The 26,380-nt window shown below is 58.6% G+C and overlaps 2 protein-coding genes across 11 annotated transcripts in view; one reads left to right on the top strand and one right to left on the bottom strand.

Moving 5' to 3' along the window:
• Positions 1-5,147: 5,147 nt before the first annotated feature.
• On the top strand, positions 5,148-12,525 carry COMP (cartilage oligomeric matrix protein). 2 transcript variants are annotated; one of them, XM_045195723.3, is made up of 19 exons: positions 5,148-5,276; positions 5,519-5,622; positions 5,964-6,015; positions 6,437-6,606; positions 7,253-7,390; positions 7,662-7,736; positions 7,834-7,992; positions 8,072-8,176; positions 8,285-8,392; positions 8,594-8,753; positions 9,208-9,326; positions 9,497-9,549; positions 9,652-9,833; positions 9,999-10,177; positions 10,299-10,347; positions 10,613-10,809; positions 11,481-11,653; positions 12,118-12,257; positions 12,369-12,525. In XM_045195723.3, the coding sequence occupies exons 1-19, from the start codon at positions 5,198-5,200 to the stop codon at positions 12,413-12,415; spliced, it is 2,289 nt and encodes a 762-aa protein (XP_045051658.1). In that variant the 5' UTR covers positions 5,148-5,197; the 3' UTR covers positions 12,416-12,525. The 2 variants fall into 2 exon arrangements, with proteins under 2 accessions (XP_045051658.1, XP_024416550.1); XM_024560782.3 differs by having other exon boundaries at positions 5,171-5,276; positions 5,537-5,622.
• Positions 12,526-12,868: 343 nt separating this feature from the next.
• CRTC1 (CREB regulated transcription coactivator 1) overlaps positions 12,869-26,380 on the bottom strand; it is a 58,368-nt gene continuing 44,856 nt past the window's right edge. For 3 of the 9 annotated variants that reach the window (XM_024560932.3, XM_071219223.1, XM_053910864.1), the window contains 7 exons: positions 24,777-25,088; positions 22,587-22,691; positions 19,307-19,393; positions 18,612-18,792; positions 17,610-17,817; positions 14,714-14,782; positions 12,869-14,063 (listed from right to left, as the gene is read on the bottom strand). In XM_024560932.3, the coding sequence (XP_024416700.3) occupies positions 13,982-14,063; positions 14,714-14,782; positions 17,610-17,817; positions 18,612-18,792; positions 19,307-19,393; positions 22,587-22,691; positions 24,777-25,088 (1,044 nt within the window). In that variant the 3' untranslated portion in view covers positions 12,869-13,981. Of the gene's footprint in view, positions 17,818-18,611; positions 18,793-19,306; positions 19,394-22,586; positions 22,692-24,776; positions 25,089-26,380 lie in introns of all 9 variants that reach the window. The other 6 variants (XM_053910867.1, XM_053910868.1, XM_045195712.2 and 3 more) reach the window with 4 other exon arrangements.

Raw genomic sequence — 26,380 nt, 5'->3', positions numbered from 1 at the left:
TTGCCCATCTGGAAAGTGGGGATGTTACCAACTGAGGGCTCATCGCTTTCCACGGACCAATTCATTCAGTTTTCATAATGACCATAAGAGTTGGGTTTCCTGTGATCTCCATGTTCACCTTGATTTTGACTGCTACTGTCACTGTGTGAAAATCTTGAGGCATTTCCATTTTCACTTCATTAGACAGAGAAGAGAGAGGAAGTGAGGGAGAGAAAAACAGTCCTGCAGTTAGCCCCGCAGGCAGTCTCTCTGTAACAGACACAGTTGTTTTATTAAAATTCTTGACCCTGGCCAGGTCGCTCAGTTAGTTAGAGCGTCATCTTATGCCAAGGTTGTGGGTTCAATCCCCGGACAGGGCACACACAAGAATCAACCAATGAATGCATAAATAGGTGGAAGAACAAAATCAATGTTTGTCTTTCTTTCTCCCTTCCTCTCTCTCTCTAAAATCAATAAATTAAAAAAATAAGAATAAAAGAACATTCTCATTAAATGTGAGAGGAAAGGTGGGGGGGCAGGAAATCAGTACCCACTGAATACTGCATCATTAAGTTCCAGTGGGCCTCCTGTTCCTAGAGAAGTCCTTTCTCTTCTGAGGCAACTTTCCTTGCTAACCTTGAGAAGTATAAAATTTACATTATAATAGACTTGAAATTTTTTTTAATACAGGTTTATTGATTTTAGAAAGAGAGAAACATCAATTGGTTGCCTCCCATATGTGCCCCGACCAGGGATCGAACCCACAACCTAGGTATGTGCCCTGACGAGGGTCGAACCCCCAACCTTTGGTGTACGGAACCACACTCGAACCAACTGAGCCACACCAGCCAGGGCATGATACATTTGAAGGTGATCCTCTCTACTACCAGAGGGAGAGAGAGAGAGAGAAGGAAAGAGAGAGAGAACAAAAGGAAAAAAACTGAAGCACAGAGAAGTCAAGCAACTTGCCTCAGGTCCCACAGCAGAGCTGGGATATGAAACTCAGGGCCTGAATACCAGAGACCAAGACCTTCACCGCCGTGCCCTGCTGCCTTCATGATGACCGGTCCCTGCCTCCTGGGGCTGCAGAGGGTGCAGGAGAGGAGGACAGAAAGAAAAAACCCACAAAAGTGGTTGGCAAAGTTTTAAGTGTTTGGGACTTAATAAATAAAATTGTAGCCACTATATTTATTGTTATCTTCCTTTTCCTCATCACCCTCCAGGAAGCCTGGGATGGAATGGGGACAAATGGAGGGTGGGAGAGAAGGCAGGGCTTGCTGAAGGTCACAGAGCAAGTCAGGGTGGGTCTATCAGGCTTCAGTGCCCAAATGGCAGCCTGTCCCCTGACACTTGGTCCTTCTGGAGAGATGGGCCCAGTGGGGGCTGTTGGAGGCGGGCTGGGTCAGGCTCCTCGGCAGTGGCCTCCGTCTCCTCCCTGATGAATTCCCCAGACTCTGAGCTTGTGGCCAGGCCCGCCCAGGGCAGGGCAGCTGCCTTCCCGACATATTTTCCCTCTGGATTCACCAGAGGAGGCAGCTGGGCAAGCTTGGGGCGCCCACATGTCTCCTGGCCCAAAAGACCTCTGCCAGGAGGGGCCCTGGGGGCCCCATCATGCAGGCCCCAGCCCCTCAGTCCCCGCCTGGCCAGGCTCCCGGAACCACTGGGTCTGGTGTGGTGGGAAGGGGAGCTAGCTGGCTGGGGCACTGGCCAAAGGCTCAGCCCAGGAGGTCCCAGGCAAATAGAGCCTTCACAGCTAATGAGGGGCCTGGGCCAGCATTTCTCGTCTGGATTCTGTGGCCAAGGGCAGGGAGGAGGGGTGTGTGAAAGCCTTAGGGGTCCCGCTTCCCCCAGTTCTAATCCTGGCTGTGTGACCTGGATGTGTCTCATCTTCTCTCCCAGGAAAATGTGAATAAAACCCTCTAAGGTGTAAGTGGCAGAGTGTATAATTCCCTTATTGTACAAGGAGGCTGACACTGGAGCCAGGTGCTGCATACAGCTTTGCTCATTTGATCCTCTCAACAGGGATCGCGCTCATTTTACAGGCAAGGAAACTGAGGCACAGACAGGTCAAGCAACTTGGCTAGGTCACATAGCAAAGCTGTGCCTAGCTGAAGTTCCAACCCAGGCCAAGTGGCCCCCAAGTGTGTCCTAAAGAACAGGGCTGGCAAGAGTTACTGTTATCAATAGCAATGATGTTGCATTAATTGTAAGGAATAATAATAATGTTACATTAATGGTAGCAGGTGTTGCCACAGATTACCAAACCCTCCAGCCTTCCTTCTCTACACTGGCCCCCAGGCCCCCGAGGAACCTCCAGGCTGGGAGGGACAGAACTAAACACAGTCCCCAGGGTCAGGCCATCCCTTCTCTGCCAGGAATCCTCTGCCGCCGGTCACACAAGCAAAAGCCCCTGAGCCCTGCCCAAGCAGGGAGGGCTTCCTGAAGGAGGAGGCGTCAGATCCAGGACTAGAAGAACAGAGGAAGGATTTGGAGTGGCAGGGAACAGCAGGTACAAAGGCTGGGAAAGACTCCCAGAATGAGGAGGAAGGGGACACTGCCCAGAAAATATATTTCAGGGCTGGTAGGATCCAGGAGGCAAGAACGTGGAACCAGAATGCCCATCTCTGGTCATCTGTTGTCTGATATGCAAACTGGGACATCCTCAGCTTGTTGTTCCCTCTGCCTGGAGTGCCCTTCCCCACTGCTCTCCATGGCCTGAACAAGGCCACGTGTGTCCAAGCCCCAGCCTCGTGCCAAGCCTGTGGCAGGGGCCTGGCTTCCATGTGCTCTTGTCCCAGCTGCATGAGGCACACGCATGCCTGCCGGCCCTGCTGGAACCATAGTTTTCCCAAGAATTCCAGAACCAGCCGGGATCGGCCCCCAGGTGTGCCAGATGCCAAGGAAAACAGGAGGTGAGCTCATGGCCCAGCCGCCGGCAGCAGGCAAGGCGGGTGCTTCACTGGAAATGCCCAGGCTGGGGCCGGCTTGGGGCCGGCTGTTCCCACCCAGCCTCCCCTCCAGGCCCACCCCTCCTCAGTTATCCTCTGTGACTCCACATTGCCCTCAGAAGACAGCCTGAGCCCCACACTGCTTCTCCTGAGACCCCAAATATCCCTACCCTAAGATCAATCTGCACATCAGGCTCATTTCTGCCTCAGGGGCTTTGTGTATGATGTTCCTCTATCTGAAATGCTTCTCTATCATCTCTTTGCCTGGCCTTGCTCTCCTCATACTCCTGGTCCTAGTCCAGTGTTCTCTTCCCCTCTAGGGAGCCAGCCCAGACTTCCCCTACCCCAGGCTGGGTCAGGCACCTATCTCTTTGGAGCTCCCCCATCACAGTCTTGGCCCCTTTGGATGATTACATAGCTGTCTCCCACCAACCTGGGCTTCCCAAGCGGGAGAAGCTGGGTCGGGTTTGTTCACCTTGTGAACCCAACATCTAGCACAGGGCATGACACACAGTAGGTGCTCGGTGCAAACTTGTGGGGTAAATGAACGTGCCTGAGATTTCCCCACCTGCAAGCTCCACATGCCTCCCTCTGCCAGAACTGTCTTCGCCTTTTCCCTCTGCTGATCTGAGTCCTCCCTTTTTATAAAAAAAAAAAAATTTTAATTTATTTTTACAGACAGGGGAAGGGAAGGAGAAAGAGAGGGAGAGAAACATCAATGTGTGGTTGCCTCTTACACACCCCCTACAGGGGACTTGGCCTGCAACCCGGGCATGTGCCCTGACTGGGAATCCAACCAGTGACCCTTTGGTTCACAGGCCCACTCTCAATCCACTGAGCTACACCAGCCAGGGCTGAGTCTTCCCTTTTGTTTAGGTTTCCTTGCCATCTCCTCCAGGAAGCCCTCTTTGATTTCTCTGCAACTTTTCAGAATAGATCTGGCTGTGACCCTACCCTAGCTTCACTACTCCTCTTGCAGTGGCCTTAGGCTAATCACTTCCACCATTCAGCCTTCAATTTCCCCATCTTTAAAATAGAGGCTGTAAGCTTCCAGAAGGTAGGGGTGGAGAGGGTTAACTCCAGAAAACTGATGTGTCTTGTAGCTCAAGAGTGTGGCTGGGCTGACAGAGATGATTTTCCTAATTAGCGGTAATTTTTATTTTTATTACAGGCTGTTCCCAGAGTAGCTGGAGCAGAGCTCGGAAGGTGTGGTGAAGTCTCAGCAAACCGAAGTCTGGGGCCCCTCTAAGACCTCCAGCCAGAGCCCTTTAATTTATGCGCCTCCCATGGCAACTGACACGTGAGCAGCCCATTGCACAGACTAGGAAGCTGAGTGGGCTCCCGCCAGGGGGCATCCCGGCTGCCCCCACCAGCACTCACTCACAGACAGGGGGGAGCAGAAAGTGGCGAGGGGAGTCACCTGCGGCTTTCTGGGGTGAGGGCCCCAGGAGCATGCCTCTGTGGACCTGGATAGGGAGACTGAGAATCCCCGCTCTCATCTGACCCTCATTTCCTATAGTAATCATCACCACTAACAATGATACCACCACAGTGCAGGGGGAAACTGAGGCACAGAGAGGGAGTGGAGGGTCAGTCAGTCTGACCTAAAGCAGGGAGGGAGGCAGAGGTTGGTACGAACCTTTAGCCACTCTTTCTAAAAATCTTCATCCAAATTCATTGCTTTTAGAGAGAGGAAGGGAGAGAGAGAAATATCGACGCTAGAGAGAAGCATTGACTTGTTGCTCCCTGTATGTGCCAGGACCGGGATCACACTTGCCTGGACCCGGGATTGAAGCCGCAACCTAGGATTGCCCTGACTGAGAATCGAACCCATAGGGTCGACGCTCCAACCAACTGAGCCACACCAGCCAGGGTGACCTTTAGCCACTCTTGACTCCGTTTCCCCAAGTGAGAGTTGAGCGGGGCTGCCATGGCGTTCGTGGTGTTCTCAGCTGTGCGCCAGACTTGGCACACAGCAGGCACTCAGGAATAAGTGAATGAGACAGCTGGAGGGTGGTCCCATCTGACTCCCCTCCCCACCGACCCTGCACTGGCTCCTGTGACTCAGTTTCCTCACCAGATCCCGGTTCAGCCAAGCTGGGTGGGGCCTTGAACGAAGAGGCCAGCGCCGGCTGTTTACGTTGCGGCTGGACGCTGGGCTGGGCGATGGTGGGCCGTCCCTGGGGCCGGCCGCGCGGACGGGATAAATAGGCCCCGCGGGCCTGGTGGGCGGCAGAGAGCAAGCCGCGGTTCTACTCGCCGTCGCCGCCATGGTTCTCTCAGCTGCCTGCGTTCTCCTGCTCTCCCTGGGCGTCCTTGGCGCGTCGGGCCAAGGCCAGATACGGTTAGGTGAGCCGCGCCCTCCCCCACGCCGTGCCCCCAATGCCCAAAGTGACAGAAGGACCCGTGGGAGGCCTGGGGTCGCGGCTTTCTGGAGCTTGGGACAGTGAGCAGGGAGGGGTGTGCAGGGTGTAGAAAGCAGGCAGCTGGGCAGAGGCTCAAGGAATGGGGTGAGTGTCCGGGGTCCCTGCGGCGGCGGAGACGTAAGGAGTGGAGTGGGGCAGAGTCCTCATGCCCCGACACCCCGCCAGCGCCCCCTGTTGGCACAGGTGCAGACCTGGGCCCCCAGATGCTGCGCGAGCTGCAGGAGACCAACGCGGCGCTGCGGGACGTGCGGGAGCTGCTGCGGCAGCAGGTGCGGGCTGGGGTGAAGGGTACAGGAGTGCGGAGGATGGGAGAGAGGCCTGGAAGTGGGGGTCTGGGAGGTAGGGTCTGCGTGGGGGCGGGAGACAGGTAAAGGGGGTCCCGGTAGTGGTGGAGAGGGTCCTGGGTACCTGGTAAGGGGGCTCCCAGGAATAAGGGGTTCTGCGGGAGAGGGTAGGGGTCCTCGAGGGGAAAAAGGAGTCCCAAGAAGGGAGAGGGGTGGGGAGAGTAGGTAGTTCGAGGGGAGTGAGTGGGGGAGGGTGGAGAGGGGAGGCCCAGGGGAGGAGAAGGACGGAACGCCGCTGACCACACCCCGTCCCCCCTGCACCGCAGGTCAAGGAGATCACGTTCCTGAAAAACACGGTGATGGAGTGTGACGCGTGCGGTAAGTGGAGCTAAGGAGGCAGAGAAGGAACGGCGGGACACCAAGAAGCGGTGGGAAGACGGAGACAGAAACCGAGAGCGAAGGAGAGACTGGGAGGAAGAGAAGAGGAAAAGGACGAGGCTGAAAGACGGAGAGAGTGGATGAGAGACAAACAGGGAGGGGAGACTGAGACCAGGGAAGGGGACACACAGGGAAGAGGCAGAAGCCGTGCGGGAGGTGCAGGGAGGTAGGGAGACGCGGAGGGAAAAGCTGAAAACGCGAGAGCGCAGAGCGGGAGACGGGAGAGACCCGAGGGCAGGGCGAGCTGGCCGGGGTGGGGTCCGGACGGGCTCAACCCCCTGTAGGGGCAGGGTGTTGCTAGGCTCCGCCCCTGGGCTTGGTTGGTCCTGACTGCCCGGGACTTCCCCCAACCCCTCGCCAGGGATGCAGCAGGTGAAAAACCCCGGCGTGAGCGTGCGGCCCCTACCCCAGTGCGCACCTGGCTACTGCTTCTCCGGCGTGGCCTGCACCGAAACAGCGAGCGGCGCGAGCTGCGGACCCTGCCCGCCGGGCTTCACAGGCAACGGCACGCACTGCACGGACATCAACGAGGTGTGCCTGCCCCCACCTCCCCGGTGATCCCCCAACTCCCTACCGCTCTCAAGATCCCCTCTTCAGCTGGGGGTGCTCACCCGGAGGATCCCCTCACCGTCAAGGGCGCACGTCCAGACGACCATTCCACCGCCGGAGGTCACCCACGCCGGCCACCTCCCCCGCCACCAGGGACACCCGCCCTGACAATCCCCTCCACTGCCAGTGACGCCCATCCCAGGGACTCCCGTATCGCCAGGAATGGTCCGTCCCAACGACCCCCCTCACCTCCGAGGCTTAGCAGCCTCAACAACCCTTCCACCACAGTGGGGAGCCCGCCCCGACGACGTCCCCACGGACGGGCACGCAAGCAGGGACAACTTTCTCCCTCTGCTGGGGACGCGCGTCCTCACAATTCCTTCCTCTGTCCATGACCACCCAGCCCACAGTTCCAGGAGCAGACAGACCCCTGCAGGCATGCCCCTCTCCCCGCCTGATCCCGCCTCTGCCTCATGTGGCACCCCCTGTCCAAGTGCTGGCTGATGACGCTTGGACTTTCTAACTCCAAGCCTAAGGAACCCTAAGGCGTCACTGGGGCACGGGGGACGGGGGGCGACTGGGGAAGAGCTCCGAGTCCTCTGACACACCATGGCCCTTTTCCTCCCAGTGTAACGCCCATCCCTGCTTCCCCCGGGTCCGCTGCATCAACACCAGCCCCGGCTTCCGCTGCGAGGCGTGTCCGCCGGGGTTCAGCGGCTCCACCCACGAGGGCGTGGGGCTAGCCTTCGCCAAGACCAATAAGCAGGTGAGGGCCTTGGGGACTGGCGCCAGGAGTTGGAAGGGGTGGCGCATTTTGCTTAGTAAATTCGTTCTCCAGCCTCGCGGCCTTTACCCTGCCTCGCTCCAGCAAGAGATGGTAGGGACTGGGGTCTAGAGGGAGTCAGTGGGAAAGGGTCCGCGTCAGGGACGGTCGCAGTATGAGGCGCGTGGAGGGGAGAGGTAGCACAGGAGACTGCGAACCAGGTCTGAGGGTGTCTGCGTGGGGGGGGGTAACGTCTGCGCTCCCTCCCACCCAGGTTTGCACGGACATTAATGAGTGCGAGACCGGGCAGCATAACTGCGTCCCCAACTCCGTGTGCGTCAACACCCGGGTAAGGCCCAGGAGGAGAGGAGGAGGATGCAGGGACTGGGCAGGGGGTGGGGTGGTGCGCGAAGTGGCAGCGGCCCGGGCTAACCTCCCGTGTGCAGGGCTCCTTCCAGTGCGGCCAGTGCCAGCCCGGCTTCGTGGGCGACCAAGCTTCAGGCTGCCGTCCGCGCGCTCAGCGCTTCTGCCCGGACGGCACGCCCAGCACATGCCACGAGAAGGCCGACTGCATCCTGGAGCGCGACGGCTCGCGGTCGTGTGTGGTGAGTGCAGCCACGCGGGGAGGGGTGTGGGATGGGAAATAGGGGTCGGTGACGCCGGAGTCTCACCCCTCACCCGCAGTGTGCCATCGGCTGGGCTGGCAACGGGCTTCTCTGTGGCCGAGACACGGACCTTGACGGCTTCCCTGACGAGAAGCAGCGCTGCTCAGAGCGCCAGTGCCGCAAGGTGGGCGAGGACAGGGGGCGGGGCCAGCGGGAGCGGAGGGCGTGGACTGTCGCGGGATGGGCGGGGCTACAAAACCTCGCCCTTCAGTACTGCCCTTGCGGCCCCTAGGACAACTGCGTGACTGTGCCCAACTCAGGGCAGGAGGACGTAGATCGCGACGGCATCGGAGACGCCTGTGACCCAGATGCCGATGGTGACGGGGTCCTCAACGAGGAGGTGGGGCCAAGGCGGGGCCTAGGAGAGCTGGGGGGCGGGGCTTTGTTTAGGGCCGTGGCCTCGAGGCGGGACTCGTGGGTCCTGGAGAGATGAGGGGCTCTGTAGAGGAGGCGGGGCCTCAGAGGTGGGCTAATCTTGGATGTGACATTTGCCCCACTAGGCTTGACTCCCCCTCCCTCCTTAACCGGTCCTGTCCCCCAGGACAACTGCCCGCTGGTACGAAACCCAGACCAGCGCAATTCGGACAGCGACAAGTGGGGAGATGCGTGCGACAACTGCAGAACCCAAAGGAACGAAGACCAGAAGGACACAGACCAGGATGGCCGAGGGGACGCCTGCGACGACGACATCGACGGTGACGGTGAGCACGGTGGGGGCGGGGCTGGTATGGTGAGGGAAGCACCGAGGGTCCGGACTCAGCGGGGGAGGGGGACTGGGCTCAGAAGCTGAGAGTATGAGCTTAACTCGGGCGCCCTGAACCATGGACCTTGCTCAGGGGAGCAGAAAAACGCCCGCTATGTCGGATGCTGCAGGGAGGAAAAGCAGGACATGGTCTGCGGTTTAGGGTCATGGAGGTGTCCTTTTTACACCTTGGGCATAGAATCTCAGGTGAGTGCATTTACAGAGCAAGAGAAGGGCCAGTCTCCTCCCTGGCCATCTATTCATGAAGTCGGTATGAGTACTTGGGTCTAACTTTGCAGTAATTGTGCACTAGGGGAGGGTAGGACTCTGGCCCAGGCTCGCACTTGCCCTGCTGAAGTCAGCCTGGCCCCGCCTAATCATGGGGTCCTATTCGGTTCCCCTGCTTCCTGAAGGGATCAAAAATGTGGCGGACAACTGCCCCAGGGTGCCCAACTCAGACCAGAAGGACAGTGATGGTGACGGTGTAGGAGATGTCTGTGATAACTGTCCCCAGAAGAACAACCCAGACCAGGTGAGGGCAGGTCAGTTGGGTCAGACCCCCAGCGTGAGCCCCAGGCTACGTTAACAAGACTGCAGCCCATTCAAAGCAGCCTGAGGGGTGTACCTTTGCTCTGGAACTGGGCATGGGTTGGAGGCTTTTGAGTTCCTCTGCCCTGATTGTGGACCCCTGCACCTTCTTAGGGGGATGTGGACCACGACTTTGTGGGAGATGCTTGTGACAGCGACCAAGACCAGTAAGGAGGCCTTCTGGGACGGGGGTGGGGGCTCAGGGTGGGTGGCCCCTACAGGGCCCTCTGGGCATCACATTGTCTCTCTGCCCCACCCACTCACTCTAGGGATGGGGATGGGCACCAGGACTCCCGGGACAACTGCCCCACAGTGCCCAACAGCTCCCAGCAGGACTCAGACCGTGATGGACAGGGTGACGCCTGTGATGACGACGATGACAATGATGGGGTCCCTGACAGTCGGGACAACTGCCGCCTGGTGCCCAACACAGGCCAGGCAGACTCAGATCGTAAGGCCGGGGGTGGGGCCTGTGGTGGGGATGGGACATGCGGAGCCACTGGGGCAGGTTTGGGAGTGGGCATGGTGGGGCCAGTGTAGGGTGTGAGCAGGGCTAGGCATGGAGTGGGCACCTGGCACTGACCTCACCGCCGCAGGGTCTCCCACCACCTCTCAGGGGATGGCGTAGGTGATGCGTGCCAGGGCGACTTCGACGCTGACAAGGTGGTGGACAAGATTGATGTGTGTCCAGAGAACGCCGAGGTCACCCTCACCGATTTTCGAGCCTTCCAGACCGTGGTGCTGGACCCGGAGGGTGATGCACAAATAGACCCCAACTGGGTAGTGCTCAACCAGGTAGGGGCAGGGGCCAGCAGGTGGGGGGAGCTTAGGACCCTCTCTTAGAGTCCTAACCTAGGGGCCAGAAGCCAAGGGCCCTGTGGCCAGCCTCAGGCCCTTCTTCCTTTGACCCCATTAGGGGATGGAGATCGTGCAGACGATGAACAGTGACCCTGGCCTGGCTGTGGGTGAGACATGGAGAGGGGAAGGCTCTACAGGGAGCCGCTCAGGGGCAGGGCCAGAGGGAGGGTGGGGCGAGGCCAGGGAGGGTCTGGGCTGGGGCAGGGTGGTTAAAGGCAGGTTTGAGGGTTCAGGGTCATGGCTGTGTCTAAATTTAGGGGGTGGGGATGGGGTGGGTCTACTGAGGGGAAATCTGGGCTCAGGGGGCAAGCTGGACCCTGGAGGGGGTGGTTCTGTGGTGTCTAGGGCCCCATTTGTCTCCTACCTCCCCAGGTTACACGGCTTTCAACGGTGTGGACTTTGAAGGCACATTCCATGTGAACACTGCCACAGACGATGACTACGCTGGCTTCATTTTTGGCTACCAGGACAGCTCAAGCTTCTATGTGGTCATGTGGAAGCAGATGGAGCAGACGTACTGGCAGGCTAACCCCTTCCGCGCCGTGGCTGAACCTGGCATCCAGCTCAAGGTGTGTGTATGGTGACGGGGTGTGGTAGGAGGGGCACCAGGGTACCTGACCTCCAGTTCCATGCCCTCTACACACCTCCAAAGGCTTCCCAGTCCTCCCGCATCATTCCATAGACCTCAAGTTCTTCCTACCTGCTTCCAGCTCTCCTCGGGACTCCCATAGGCCCCACAGCCTCCCAGGTCCTCCCACAGGCCCTCAAACCCTCGCCCAGTGTCTGCCAATCATCTTTTGGGCCCTGAAGCCCTTTCACAGGGCCCTAAGCTTTTCCTCAGGTTCCAAATCCTTTTGCAAAATCCCTAGACTATGTCACACAAACTTCCCAGCAAATTTCCCAAATCCTCTAGACCCCAGTTTATCGCATAGACACCCAAAACTTTCTAGGTCACTAAAACCCAGGTCACTAAATCCTCCTGCAGACCCCCAAAGCTTCCCAGATTCCCAGCCTATTCAGACTCCCAAATCCTCTCATGAGACCCCGGAGCACTGCTGCCCCCATAACCCACCTAGAAATCTCCATGTGGTGCCCATGAAGGCGTCCTTGTGGGTTTCCCATCCAGCCCCCCCCCAAAGCCTCCATCATTCTTCCATGACCTGAAGCAACCACCAGGGTTCGGGGGGCTCCAGTGGCCCGTGCAGTCTCTGACCCTGTGCCCCGCCTCTGTTCGTATCAGGCTGTGAAGTCCTCAACGGGTCCTGGGGAGCACCTCCGGAATGCACTGTGGCACACGGGGGACACAGCATCACAGGTGCGGCTGCTCTGGAAGGACCCCCGCAATGTGGGCTGGAAGGACAAGACATCCTACCGCTGGTTCCTGCAGCACCGGCCCCAAGTGGGCTACATCAGGTGGAGACCCTGCCCTGCCTTAGGGGCTGAGTCCCTGCTCCACCCTGGCTCCCAGGAGAGGTTCTGAGGGCCTTGGTCCCTTCGTCTGTAAAGCAGGAACAGTGTGGCAGCTAGAATTAACTGACTGGTCCCAGGGCACAACACCCTTCCTAGGGCCCAGCACACAGCGGGGCCTCAGCGAGAAGGTGAGGCCTCACCCACTCCCCATTTCTCAACCCCTGCTCTGTGCAGGAAGTCCAGGCGCTCTGCTTAGTTAGCACCTCCCGTGTGCAGGACCCTGGATAGCTACTCTCTCACACACAGAAGCTGAGGCACAGGTCAGGGGCCCTACCTGCCCTGAGTATGGGCCACACAGGAGGGATCGTGGCCCCCACTCAGAGAGAGGAGGGGGCTCATCTTTCAGGGTAGGATGCCGAAGGTCTGAGGGCCTTCAGTCTCCTGCCTCACTGTCCCATCCCCCTCAGAGTACGGTTCTATGAGGGCCCTGAGCTGGTGGCTGACAGCAACGTGGTCTTGGACACGACCATGCGGGGTGGCCGCCTAGGTGTCTTCTGCTTCTCCCAGGAGAACATCATCTGGGCCAACCTGCGCTACCGCTGTAATGGTGAGAGGAGGGAGTACGGAGAGGGGATGAGGGGAAGGCCCACCAGGGAGCGTAGAGTCTGCCCTGCTGGCCTCACCCTCTCTCACCCTCCTGCCCTCTCTCCCTCCACAGACACCATCCCAGAGGACTATGAGATCCAGCAGCTACTGCAAGCCTAGGGACGGATGGAGACCTGCCATTAGCTGATGGCCACCCTCAGGGCTGAAGCTCGGAGGGGCGGCCAGCCTGGGGGAGGGAGGAGATCAGAGAGGACAAAATAAAGTGTGTTTGGCAGGATGGTGGCTGCGGTCTCTGCTTTGGGGAGATGGTGAGGTCTGGCCTCAGGGAGTGGGGTCCAGGGCCGACTCCCCTCCCAACTGACTAGGAGTGTCCTGCCGCTGCAGCCCACCCCTGCCCCCAGACTGTCTGCACCAGGACCCGTAGGCGTGGGTTGCTCCCCTTCCAAAACACAGGTCCAAGTAGCTGGCTATGAGGGGGAGGTGGTGAGGGGAGCAGGTCTGCATGTCCATATTCATACATGCTTTTGTGTGCCTCCCGCCAGGTGTACCTGTGACACCCATGTTTCATTTCTAGGGTGGAGAAAGGGGGAAGGAAAAAAAGGGGAGGAGGCAGAGACGAAAACATTGGGTTTTTATTAGGTTTCATTACAAAGGATGCAAAGGTACAAAGACAAAAGCGTCCACGCCAGAGGACAGGCAGGGGCCGGCTGAGTGCACCCTGAGCCGCCCGCCCCAGCCCGCCCCGGGCACCCACACGCACGGCCCATGGGACATCCACAGCAGAGTGTACATGCTGGGGGGGGGGGCAGAGCCAGCCTGGCAACAGAGGGACACAAGTGGGGTAGGGCTCAGACTCATGGGTTTGCATATATTAGAGGTGCCACCCAGCCCCTTGGGGGCAGTTTCTTGGGGGGGCAAATGGGGGACAATGGACCTCGGCTGCCAAAGCCCTCCCTCCCGGGACCTTGTGGGGGAGGCTATGGCAGTGTCCCCTTGTCCCAGTGGGCAAGAGGTCAGAAGTGACAGGCTAGGATGGACTGGACATCATTTGTCCCAAATCCCAGAACCCTGTGAGATGGCAGCAACACTCCCCTCCTGTCCCCGCACATGCCACATGTCCCTGGCTCCTTGGGATGGGCTGTTGGGGACTGGCTGGGAGTGTGGAAGGCAGAGGGAGCCATCTGCAGCCAGCATCACCCTGACGTCCAACCCCTGCCCCTCACTCTAACGGGGAGGGGCCCTGAGACTCATGGGTCTGAGCTAGTGACTGGAGGGAAACTTAGGCCCTGGGCACAGGGTCCTGTTTCTGCTCTCCATGCCTTCAGGAGGAGTAACCCAGTGTCCAGACCGGGGTAGAGGTTGCCCTGCCTCCCTCTTCTTGGGAGTGGCCAGTTGCCTGTGGCACGAGGACAATGAGGGGCCTGAGCCCCACTCAGCCAGTACCCCTGAAGGAATGTCACAGGGGCTCCTAGTTACATCTGTACTGTGAGACTCCAGGGGGTGGGTGCCCAGGGTCCAAAGAGAATGGGGGTAGAAATAGACCCAGCTGCCTACTCACTCCAGGCAAGCCTCCCAGGGCAGGCGAGGCACTGAGTCTTTCCCCAGCTCTGCAGGCCTTGTGGGGAGGACTCAGGGAGCCACAGACCTCCTCACCTGGAATGCCACCTGCAGGAGCGATGGGTCAGGACCAGGGTGCCCAGTACCCTAGTCCTACACTGGGCTTCGTCAGAACCCAGGGGCTGCTTTGTCAGTACCCCAGTGCCTCCGGACTTCACACACACAGCCCACATTGGAGTGGAGGTGCCTCCTGTGGAAATGCAGAAAGCTGAGTTTGGTGGATGGGGGTTTGGAAGGATGTTTGGTTATGAACCAGCTCGGGGCCCTGCAGGCCCCTTAGTGAAAGTTGCTCATGCGCACTCATCAGACCCAGGATGCCCAACAGATTGCAGGGGTTCCCATACTGGACATCTACCCTGGGCAGGATGCAGGAATGGACATGGGGGCCCTTGCCCTCCATGCAGCATCTCATCTGACAGAGGTGACCTCACCCACCCCACTGTGACGCACGGGCCTCACAACTGACCGCCCTTCTGGACATCCTTCCAGGAGCTCGGCAGATGAAAATCGGGTCAAACGTGCTAATCACTCAGAACCCTCCTTCCCTCTGAAAACCCATGAGCAGAGAACAGCACAGAAAGGCATCACCTGGGAAAGGACCAGAAGCACAATTCCAAGCCCCCAAAGGCTGGTCCCAGGGAGCCCCGTGACCTACAGTGGCAGAGCTGGACCCACCCCAGTTAGGGCCACTTCTGCTGTGGCTTTTCCCCAGGGGGGGGGGCTCGCCAGCTTTTGGATATGTTGGCTGTAGGTTCCCAAATTTTGCTGAGGGGTTGACCTACCCTCTGAGCTTTCCACTGAGGGTCTCAGGTCCCCCTGCCCCAAGAGGCTGGCACTCACCCTTCCTGCCCAGAAGTGTCAAGGGAAGGGGGCTGCAGGACGCTCCAAACAGCGCTGCCTGTCTTCCCCCTGCAAGGGCACGGAGGGGGAGGTCAGCACGGGCACCTGTGATGGGGGTGTGACCCCAGCGAGAGTCCGTCTTCTCCTTCAATCAGCCCTGGGCACAACCCTCTTCTCTGGAGGACACAGAAAGGCGTGGACCCTGGGCTCCATCCTCAGCCCACAAGCCGCGTTAGGGAGCAAATTTACATCCTTGATTTGTAGAGGGTAAACTGAGGCAGTGGGGATAGGCTGGGCAGCTCAAGCTCCCAGGGAAAGGTTTGCACAAGCTGAAGTGGCTCGGCTAAAGCTGGGAGCACTTAGTGGGGGTGTGGCAGGGGGACAGCCCGGCTGGCCTCTGAGCCTGTCCGTGTGGACCCAGTGTCCAGGCTTGAAGTCCAGACTTGCCCTGAGCTCGTGAGTAGGACACGGGTGGCAGGTCTATATACAGGACACAGGCCCAGGCCCGCCCTTCATGGCGCAGCTTGCCTGAAATCACAGTATTTTTCTCATCACAAGTCAAAGGACTGATTCCCTTAGGCTGTCTTGACTCAGAAAGTCTTGGCAACTCAAGAATATTTAGTAGAGAAGTAATATTTAATAAAAAACCAAAATTCCCTGTTGCAGACCCCGGGAGGCCTCCCAAGGCCCAGGAAGACATGGGGATGCCTGGACTCTAGCTCCTGACGGCCCCCCCGGCCCTGGCCCAGGATAGCTGTGCACCTACGCCTCTCAAGGGCACAGGCCACCAGCCTCTCCTGCCTGTCTGCACCCAGAACTGGCACTGAACAGATGGAAAGTGTGGGCTGACAAGGCTCCCTCGCTGGATCCCCAATGCCTTGCTTGAAATTGCATCCAGGAAGGTTGCTTGTAATTTTATTAAGGCCATTTTTAAAAAGTTCTACATACAAGTCTAATGGTAACCAAACTCTTTTATGTACATGTAGATGTTCTTAAAAAAAAAAAGTCCCCATTTCTGCCCCCAGTCCCCACCATGGTAAGAGGACAGGCCCTGGACCTGGATGGACTGACAAGGTGCTCCCCCAGCCCAGACAGCAGAGGCAGGGCCAAGTGGTCGAAGAGGGGGGACTTCCCACGCATGTGGCCACCCAGCTGCTTGGATCCATGCTAACAGCCTGGCCAAGGAGCGAGAGGGAAGGACAACTGCTGGGACCGAACCCAGCTCCCATACACTGAAGCGAGGGCTCCCGAGGCCCAGGCAGGAGGGCGGCCACAACACCACAGGGGGACACGCCAGGCAGAAGTGTCAGCCCAACTGCAGGCGGAGGAGCAAGTCAAGATGCAACTTGGGGACTGAAACGGAGGCTCCTGCTAAAGCAGCTGACAGAAAATAAAGCCAGCCCACCACCCCTCGAAGGGCCTGGAGGGCAGAGGGAGGTCACCTCTGCCTACCAAGGTACTCTGAGAAGCGAGCACCGAGAAACCTACCGCTAAAAGCACACTGTTCTTTGCCCCCAAGCCCAGCCCTCCCAGGAGGAGCTACACAAGCAGCGGCTGGAGGGGATGAGTGTCGGTTTTCTCAGGGTGGGGTGAGAGACAACCTCGTCTGTGGCATCTGGGGGCAGAAGGGCCACAGCTGCTGCCAGTCTCAGTGTCCGGGACACACCATCCCTGAGCACTGGCAGGCACCATCAGCAGGGCCAGGCAGAGCCAGGTCTTCTCGAGACCCTTACTAAAAGCAGTGGCTCCTTCCCAGGAGTCCGGTACGGGGCCAGAAGCAGAGGCACCTCCAGCCACCCGAGCTTCTGCCAGAGTCCCCTGCGTGGCACAACCTGCCCTCACTGGGCCGGGCAGCCACTCAGCCCTTCTGTTTTGAAATAACTTGAGGTGAAACTAACGAGGCCCGCAGCTCAGATAGTAGACTGCTTCTAGTCAGCTTTAAACAACGTACAACAGGGTCTCTGGAAGAAAAAGATGCTCTCAGGCAAGTGTTGGCTTGAAGTAGTCAGCTACTTGTCTACAGCCAAAACAGAAATAACAAACCAAAAGAAACAACAAAAAAATGTAACAAAAATGCCCTGGCCACCCTTGTCTGTAAATAACAGTAACAGTGGCCACAGTGCAGAGCAAGAAAGAGGAAAGCAAGTCCTAGAAGTCCCCAGAAATGACCTGACTCCACATATGTTCCCTGGCAGGCCCTGTCACCCTGGCCAGGGGCTCCCTGGCAGAGGCAGCCCCAGAGGGACCTGGAGTGGGGGGCTGGGGGGCAGGCGAGGCCGGAGGGGGCTGGGAAGATCTAGCTGCTCGGTTTACACCTTTGTATCCACCCCCATGGGAAGGGCTCTAGAGTCCTGTGTGCTCAAAATATAAAAGAAAGCAATCAAAATAGTGTTTATTTTGCACTGGGTCTGTCCCTCTCTCTGGCACCCTCTCCCTTTGGCGGGTGGGGTGGGGCTGGCTCTCTACCTAACCATGACCTGGGGGTGGCAGGTGTCGGCGGGACCCGGGACAAAGGAAGGCAGTGAGAGCTGGACAACAGTCGGAAATGCACACCGCCCACCACAGCGCAGACCAGACCCTGGTGCTCCCAGGCCTGTGGCCCTGCCCAACACGCTTTCTGCATCTTACAGGAAATGATGGCTCAGGGCCTGGGGTGGGAGGAGAAAGAGTGAGCGCAGGGGGAGTCCAAGGAGGCAACTCACAGCCTCCCATGGGAGATGGACAGCCGAGGGGGGACAGGGGGTGCTTGGCGGCATTGCAAGCTCAGAATCACAAGCTCGGCCGTTTGCAGGGACAGTGTGTGCAGTCCCTGGGCTCAGGGAGACTCCGTTGGGACCACGGACCGGTAGGGTGACGGAGCCAGGGCTGGGTGACCGAGTGCTGGGACTGCACTCACAGACGGTCCATCCGGAAGGTGTCCTCGGTGGCTGGGTCGGCCAGGACCATGTCAGGGTCATTGAGCATGTGCAATCCGTCCAGGGTCAGGGGGTCAATCTTGAGTTCGTCCAGGGGAAACTGGCTGTCAGAGTCGAAGCTGACATCGCCGACCCCGGCCAGTGTGCTGGTCAGTTCTTTAGAGAGGCTGGGAGGGGACTCTCCTGTCACTGGAGGGAGGGGGACACAAAAGTCAGTTCATTCCTGGTCCCCACCGCCCCATGCTCAGGGAAGAAGGCTTGGGCTACCCCAGGGATGCTCACTGGGGATCTGCCTTCCAGGGGACACTGACAATGTCTGGGGGTGTTTTTAATCATCATGACTGGGGAAGGGGGTGCTACTGATGGCATGCAGGTAGACACCAGGGACGGTGCTGTACGGTCCATAGTGCACAGGACGGCTGCACCCAGAGAAAGATCCAGCTCCAGACATCATGTCAGAGATACAGGCTGGGGCGTGTGCATCGAGGCACCTCCCTTAGGCTTGGAGGTAGTCTGGTTCCTCTACAGAGACCCAGGTTCAAACCTGGACTTCCTCTTCTACTTGTGGGGAGTCCTGCTGCACAACAGTACCCTGCTTACCCCTGCCCTGGCCACCTACATCCCCAATACACTCAGCTAACAGGGCTCAGGTGTCTGGGTGGCAGGCATGGGACTGGGTGACTGGCTCTATTTCTTGCTCTGAGCACAGGGCACTCAGAGCAAGAAAAAGACAGAGCCAGTCACCCAGGGTCCAGGTGCGTGTCCGCCTGGTCTGTCTACAGCTCAGCAGTGAGTCAAGGTTGGGGGTGAGTCTGGCCTCCTTGGGGCCACACCAAAGGCGGGAACACCTCAGTCAGGTCATGACTCACCCTGCAGGGCAGGGGGTTCCATTTCCTGCAGGGCCGAGGCCTACGGCAGCTGCCGGCTCTGCAGGAGCACCAGGACTGAGACCCCTGCCCAGGACGCCACGCACGGGGCCTCACCTGTGAGAATGATGTTGGGGATGCTGCTGTGGCTGGGGTAACCCAGCTGCTGTGCGTCGGGCAGGCTCCCGTGGCTGCCTGTCAGGCCCATCATGGCCGCCTGCGAGTAGTTGAGTGTAGAGCCTGGGCTGTACAGACTGCTGGAGCTGATGGCGGTCTCCATCATGTTGAACTGTTCCAGCTGGGAGAGGATACAGGGCGTGAGGCTGGCCACTGAGCACTGGGTGCTGTGGGCTGGCCGGCCTGAGACTGCCAGGACCACGTTTTCTGCAGGATGCCTGGTGCTGTGCTCAGGTCTACCCGCAGGGGCTGCCCACGTGAGTCTGTCTGCTCTGGGGTATCACCCTCTCCTAACCCTCAGGGCTTGCTGGGTGAATGAGTAAGTGGATGGATGGATAAATGAATGGATGGGTGAGTGACCAGCTCCGGGCAGTGGCCAACCCCTCCTGTGCCTGTGCACCTGATCCTGGCCTCCACATAAAGCCAGCTTGACCTCCCACAAACCCACATGCATGGACCACGCCGAGTGCCAATCTCTGCTGGCGTTCACTGTCACACGAGGTGCAGATGCCAGGGGAGGCAAAGGCGGCCCCATGCTCCCCTGCCTGGAGACAGGGGGTGGAGCTCATGCCTGAGGGCGGGCGGGGTCCGGGCAAGCATTTGCTGGGGGCGCTGTGGCCCGGGCGCCCGCTCACCTGGTGGGACAGAGCATTGGCCTGCCTGGCTGCCATCTGCTGCTCATAGTATGAGTCCCCAAACACGCTGCCCAGGTTGGAAGAGTGCTGCAGATAGAAGAGAGGCCTGCTGTCATCACAGTCCCCAAGACCGGGGAGGATGGGGGCTGCTGTGGGGGGCCTCCCACAGGCTGGCTGAGCCTGCTGAGAGGCCCTGAGACCTACTGGAGGATGTGCAAGAGAGGGGAGGCCTATGACAGCTATTCCAGGGCTCCCAGGAGGACCCGCTCTGAATTAGTGCTCCCCCATCTCAGGATGACTGCTTCTTTCCCCTACTTGCTCCCGGGGGTGGGTGGGGTTCTGCACCATGACATCTCCCAAAGTACCAACCCCATCTCCTCTCCTTGAGTGTAGGTGAGGGCAACCTCCTTTCTGTCAACCAGAAGAGGAGGGGGGTAGGGGACGTGGATATTGGGAACCCCACCTGACAGGCCCCAGAGGAAAGTGTGTAACTGGGGCAAAGGCACATGGTTCCTTAAATTTTCAGGATGGGTGAGCACTTGGTGACCTTTGTCGGCCCCTGGGGAGATATGGGACAGGTCAACAGGCCACACACATGTGGACAGGATGGGCACAGACACAGGACAGGCACTTGGAAAGCCCCTCCCCTGTTGGCCCCTGGTTGCCAGCTACTGAGACCCCAGTAAGGGCCCGTGGGCAGGCATGTGGCCCCATTACTGCTTATCGAGGCTGGCCAGGACAGGGGGGTAGGGGCTGCTGCTGGGAAAGGAGCGGGAGGACAGGGCCTCAGATGTGGTAGAGACACCAGAAAGAGCCTGAGTCCGTGCCCACTCTGGAGACACTGCCCGGGATGGTGGGATGGATGGAGCCTGACAGCATGCGGAAGGGATAAGAGGGACAGCTAGTGCGTGGCCAGGCTGCATCCAAAACACCAGCCCTGGAGAGAGACACTCCCAGCTGGACCCCGAGTGTCTCTTCTTTAGGACAGGGTGGCTCATGGAAGCTGCTGCACCATGGCCATTCCCAGATGTCCCAAGTGATGTGTTCAGCATGCATCCTCTCAAATATCTCCACAGACCAAAGGCCCTGGAACCCTCCCTCTGAGCTCCCTGTTCTAGAAAGGTCCCCACATGCTCTGACAATGACCAAGGATTGAATCTCAGGCCTCCATCCCAGCCAGAACTTGGCCACAAACCCACTGGCTGCTCCAGGTGGTTGGAGGGCTGAGAACAGAAAGGGACAGTGGGCAGGGAGGGTCCTGGAAATGAATGTTCTATTTCCGGAGAAGACTTAAAAATCACCAGCTTCAGGTTGAAGGTCTTGGCTGCGTTTGCCCATGAAGGAGGTGGCAGGTTTGTTTTGGGGCACTTGTTCCTTTCCCTGTGTCTTTGGCCTCAGAAAGGCCCAGCATGCACAGGGGACCCCAGGCCATGGTTTCTCTTGTGAGGAGGCCACGAAGGTGTGCCAGAAAGGTCTGCTCAGAATTAAACAGAGAGGCAGCACACCAGCACAACCCCAGCTGCCTGAGACCTAGTGTGCCTGCTTGAGGCTGGGTGGCACTCCCCACCACCCTCTGTATCCAGGAGAGATGCTCTCTGGGCCACGGAGGCATGAGGGACCAATGCATCCTGCAGAACCAAACCTGCAGAGGGTAGTCATGTCTGCCCTCTGCCTGGTACTGGTTGCTGCTGAACAAGTCCCTTGCCTCTCTAAGCTGTTGTCTCTGGTTGGGGTCAGACGGCCTGATAGCTCCATCCTCACACCTGAGCGAGCAGCCTGCATCCCTCACCAGTACATGACGGATGGACAGATGGACCAACACACAGACTGGGGCTTGACAACACAGGAACACGCTCTCTTCCCAGGACGGACCACTTTGGTTCAGGCAAATCTCTCCTGAAAGAAATCTGCTTGACCCTTAAATTCCTGTCCTGCTTCAAATTAGAGGGATGTTATTCAGGGACTGGCCCTGGGATGGGCTGCCCACCCAGGACAGGCCCCAGCTGCTTGCCCTGCCAGGATCAGCTTCTCTAGCCTGCTGTGTCCCACAGCACTACACGATGAGACCACCTTCTCAGAGCTACGAGAGCTCAGAGCTAGCGTGGATGGACCAAGTGTGCAGACACGAGGCTGGGCCCTGGCATGTCCCAAGCTTACTGCCACCCTCCCCGCCTGCCTACAGAGCAGGAGGCTGCACCCCAATGGTTCCAGCAGGATCCCTAGCAGCTGTGGGTGGCGGAGGAAGCACCTGGGGAGGGCCTCTTCTGTAGCAGACGGAACCTTGAGTCCTCCCTGAGCAGATGCCTACCGTCCCAACACAAAGAACCAGGCTTGGGGTGCATGTCTGAGAGCAGGGGAGGAGGGGACAAGGGAGCCCAATGTCTTTCCTGTCAGGTCCTATCTGGAGCTCTTCTCCCTGCTCTATGCAGGAAGTAGAACCCTATTTCCCCCTGGCCAAGAATGAGGCCTCAGAGCTGGGGCACTGCAGGGGATCCTAGCGGTTTCTCAGCTTGGTGCCCTTTTGAGGACTGAGAGGCTCTGCTGCTACAGTAAGATGTTTCAGGCCCAGTTGTCAGGTTTTGGGCACCCCTTCTTGTCTGATGGAACATTCCATCCTGAATGGAATGTGGCTATGACCAAGCTGGGTATGTGACAGTCACCTGGGGCCCGGATGAGCCAGGTGTGGGGAGGAAACCTATATCTGATGGGCGTTGTCAAGCCCTGCCTTTGGCCCAGGGCCTGCGGTCAGCCTCTGTCTCATCTGTGGGAGGGGGACAAGGACCCAACAGGCTTCAGTGCTGTTCAGAGAAGCCTCCTGGGGGCCACACCTTCTAATGGAATATAGGAGACTGGAGGAGGCTGAAGAGTCAGAGCCCCCACCATACCTGGCTGCCCCCTCAGCTGTGCCCCAAAGCAAGGAAAACAATCTCCACTTTTGAAAGCCTTAAGGCACCAGGCCTTGGGGTGGGCAGACGCAGGTGGCGACATGTGCACAGGCTGTCGGATGCATATTTGAGCCACACTCAGGGCTGTTCCCAGCCACTGGATGAGGAGCTGGGGGGTGGCTGACACTGAGATCGTTAATAGGAGTGAGGCGCCCACCACCCCCAGCTGGGGCCTTGCACAGACCAGAGGAGCAGCGAGAATGAGGGGCAGTGCCTTATCCTCCCAGGCCTGTGGAGCGGACGAGATGAGATGAAGTGAGGCATGAAGCACAAATGGCGGGCAGGGGCACAGGGGTGCGAGGCAAGGCTGGGGCGTGGGAGGCGGCATCCCTTACTTGTGGGGAGCTCCCAGGGGAGAAGCCTTGATTGGAGACGGGTGAGGTGGGAGACTGGTTGGCTGGGGTGCCGGCACTAGTGCGGTACTGCTGCAGAGCTGGGGCCTGCAATGACAGACGGGTCAGGATGCGGAGGCCCCAGCCCAGCTCCCCACTGAGCCCCCCACAGGTTCCTACCCCTCAGTGAGCAGGGGACCTGGGCCCAGAGCCCGGGGCCCATGAAGACCTGCCTCCACACCCAGCTCCCAGGTGTGGGGGCTATAGTCAGAGAACCTGCAAATCAGCCTCATGGGGTTGCTCTGGAGGGCTGTGGGGGAGTAAAGGAGGGGTCTCCCTCAACTCAGCAGGCTTCAAAGCACCCACACCACATACATATGCACACACCCACACACCCACACACACGCACACCCCCCTGCACTCACAGGCAGGGATGGCCTAGGGCTGGGCAGGCAGGCACTGCCTTTTGCTCCTGACTCTGGGTGGGTCCCCGGCACGTCCCACCCACCTCAAGGTGGTAGTACTGAGAGCAGGGCTCTCAGCACCAAGCAGCCACTACCACTGGCATGGCTTAGAACAAGCCTGATGAGGTCATGCTATTCAGAGACCTCAGAGAAGTAGTCACTTCCTTATTCAAAGGCAGAGGACCCTGGCTTCTCACCAGGCCTTGGATTTAAAACCTGCCTGACCTCTCTAAGCCTGCTGTTCACTGAGGTCTAGGCACCTAGCCCAGGGCCCCATAAGTGCTCAGTCTTCCCCATTTCCTCAGGGGCTTGTTCTGAGCAGTGTGTGAAGGGGGCTGAGCCTGGGAGGGGCATGGGACCTCAATGAACAGGGTGTGGGTGGCACCAGTGTGGTCACTTGCTGAAGATGCTCTCCCTGCCTGGGAGAGTCTGCAGAAACTCCAGAGGCGGCTGCCTGTGTCCCAAGGCAGTCAGAGACAGCAGTCCCTGGATAGTGCGGGACAACGTATTTCCTGCTCTGGGAGCCTGGGGAGGAGCTATGTGTATACCTGGCTCAAATACCTGGGCCCCCAATGTCCATCCAGCTTCAAAGCCAGGCCCTGCGGCAGGAGGGTGTTAGGGAACTAGGTGCCCAGGCCAGCCCTAGCATCAGAGCCGCCCCTACACCTGCTATGTTAATGCCGAAGGAAAGGCTTGGGCGCTCTCTTTCCTGTGTGTGGGTGTCTCTGCCCACCGAGGGGCTGGATCAGCTTGGAAATGTGGGTCTCTACTGTCAGGACACTGCCTGCCCCATCAGCTCAGGGGGGTCTATTCTTTTCAGAGCACGTGGTGTTCTGAAGGCATTAGTCCTGTGGCTGGCAGCTGAGGGTTGAGTGGAGAGGGCACTGTGCTCCACACATGGGTCTCTGCTCCACTGGATGTGGCTAAAGGTAGTAATGACCACGCCCTTTCCACCAGGGTCTGAACAGTCAGGAGGCCTTAGGATTGCAGGGGTAAAAACCTAGCACTCGTTGCCCTGAGCCCAGCCCAGGTAGGGTGTTCCATGGTCTGTGCGGCAGTCCCTGGCCTGGGCAGGGGGTCCTATGGTTTGAACTGCAACACACCCCTGCCCCAGCCCAGGAAAGCGGGAACCATGGTCTGAGCCCTGGGCCTCAGGTAAGGGGTCCTGTCCTATAATGGAGCTATAGCCCCCAGCCCAGGCAGGGGCGTCTCAGGGTCTGAGGTGAAGCCCTTGGCTCAGGCACTGTGCTGTATCTCTCCCCTGCAAGTTCACCTCTACCTCCTCTGGCTCCCAGTGTCCTTTCCCCAGGCCCTGAGAGCTGTGCTCTCCCTGATTCCAGGGAAGGCCCTTTTTGGATGGAAAGGGTGGAGAGCAGGTATCAAGGGCCACAGGGGCTGGCATGGCAGCCACTCATGGGTAGCCCATCTTGGGTAAAGTTCAGGGCACTGACCCTTGCTTGTGCCTTAGTTTCCCTATGTGTACATGGGGTGACAACCTCAGCTTGAGAATCCCAGACAGAAACTCCCAATGGGCACCCAGCCCCACAGTGTCTGTCTGCCTCAGCCCCAGATCCTGCTAAACTGGCCTCCAAGTGGAGGCTTGAGACAGCTGCAGATGCAGCTGGGTGCCTGGCTATGCTTGGGCCCTGGGTACCCAACTATCCCACAGTCCCAGGCTCCTCCTGCATGACCCCAGACCCAGGCCCCTAGGACCCTGTCCCAGGCTTACCGAGGCAATGTCGATCCCCATTGGCGGCTGGCCTGGGTTGTCTGGGGGGGGCTGGGGGAGAGAGGACGGTACCGTGACCGTGAGCGGAGGCAGCTGGGGCCCCCGTGTCAGGCTGGCGCTTGGCATCAGAGGGCTGCCTGGGGGGAGGCCAACAGGCACCTGGGGAGGTGGTGGAGGTGGCTGCTGCTGAGATGCAGGTGGTGGGGGTGGCGGAGGCTGCGGCTGCGGTGGAGTCGACTGCTGGGAGCCTGCCTGGGTGAAGAAGGCATAGGGCAGCTGCTGCTCCAGAGACAGGGCATCCATGGCCATGGCCTGCGGGAAGAGTAGGGCATCAGGCTCAGGTGTCAGCAGTGGGGACCAGGCCACAAGCACCCAGTCCCCAGGGGGCTCCCACAGCCTGGCAAGCTCAGTGCTATGATGGATGAACAAAGGGATGTCCATACACTGGATCCAGGAAGCACAAGCCTAGAGAGGGCCTGGCCCAGAGCCACGAAGGTCAGGCTACAGCTGGAAAGGACCTGGGCATCCAATGCAGCTGGCTACACCCTGCACCTGACCAGCCTTTCCTTCACTCTCACCACACACCAAGAGCTGGCACAACCTTCTGTACTCGCTCAGGCTCAGGAAGTGCTGGCCTCTCTGAGCTGAAGCTTCCCCTCTGCAGCCAGGCACCAGGTGTGACACTCTAGTAGCCTAGTGGGTGGCTAGCGCCTAGCTCCCTGGCGGAGGAAGGGACCCCGCCCCACCACCCTGCAGCCTGGACCACCTGGGGAGGTCAGACATGGTACTGGTGAGGAAGGCACTGGCGTAGCCACTTGGTGATGACCAGCTCAAGCCTCCTCAGAGTTGGAAAAAGGAAAATAAGCAGAAGTTTTCAACAATCATGAGTTTGTGGGGAGAGTCCCTGGAACAGGCGGGACTTCTGTCCTGTGTTGGAGGCAGTACGCGCCCCAGAGCTTAGTAGATGCCGAACCTCTAATGAGCGGTTAGTTAGTGATCACAAAGTACTTTCCAGAAAGGGAAAGCAAGCCTAAGAGACTGGGGGTGGGGAGAAGGGGCAAGGGTCACAGATGGAGAGAGTGATGACACAGCTGCCAGAAACCACCATGGCTCTGTCTGCATCCTGACCTGAGCAAGACCATGACACAAGCAGACACGGAGGGGAACCAGGCCCAGAATGGGCATCGAAACGCGTGAAGGAATGATTTGATTCTGTTATAAGTGGATGATTCCATCAAGGTCACGTTAAAAAAAACAAAGAGGTAAAATATTATCTGTCGGAGATTTTTAAAAAATAGACAAAATGGACAAATTTCTAGAAACACACAAACTACCAAAACTAACCCGAGAAAAAAATAGAAAATCTGAGTAGACCTGTTTCAAGTAAGGATGCTGAATTAGTAATCACAAACCTCCCAGTAAACAAAAGCTTGGACCTGGGCGGCTTCGCTCATGAATTCTACCAAACATTAGAAGAATTAACCCCACCCTAACTGGGGTAGCTCAGTGGGCTGCGCGTTTCCCCCCAAACCTGAAAGGTTGCTGGTTCAATTCCCTGTCAGGGCACAAGCCTGGGTCGTGAGCCACATCCCCGCTGGGGGCAT

Source organism: Desmodus rotundus, chromosome 9 (assembly GCF_022682495.2).
Source record: "Desmodus rotundus isolate HL8 chromosome 9, HLdesRot8A.1, whole genome shotgun sequence".
Lineage (NCBI taxonomy): Eukaryota > Metazoa > Chordata > Mammalia > Chiroptera > Phyllostomidae > Desmodus > Desmodus rotundus.
Note: the sequence above shows the minus strand (reverse complement) of the source record. Positions and strands in the feature narration are given on the sequence as shown.

Bases quoted from the DNA above. Each gene is read 5' to 3' on its own strand.
- COMP (XM_045195723.3), top strand. From the start codon at position 5,198: ATGGTTCTCTCAGCTGCCTGCGTTCTCCTGCTCTCCCTGGGCGTCCTT. The intron at 8,393-8,593 runs GTGGGGCCAAGG...CCTGTCCCCCAG, and splicing joins ACGGGGTCCTCAACGAGGAG to GACAACTGCCCGCTGGTACG. The intron at 10,810-11,480 runs GTGTGTGTATGG...TGTTCGTATCAG, and splicing joins AACCTGGCATCCAGCTCAAG to GCTGTGAAGTCCTCAACGGG.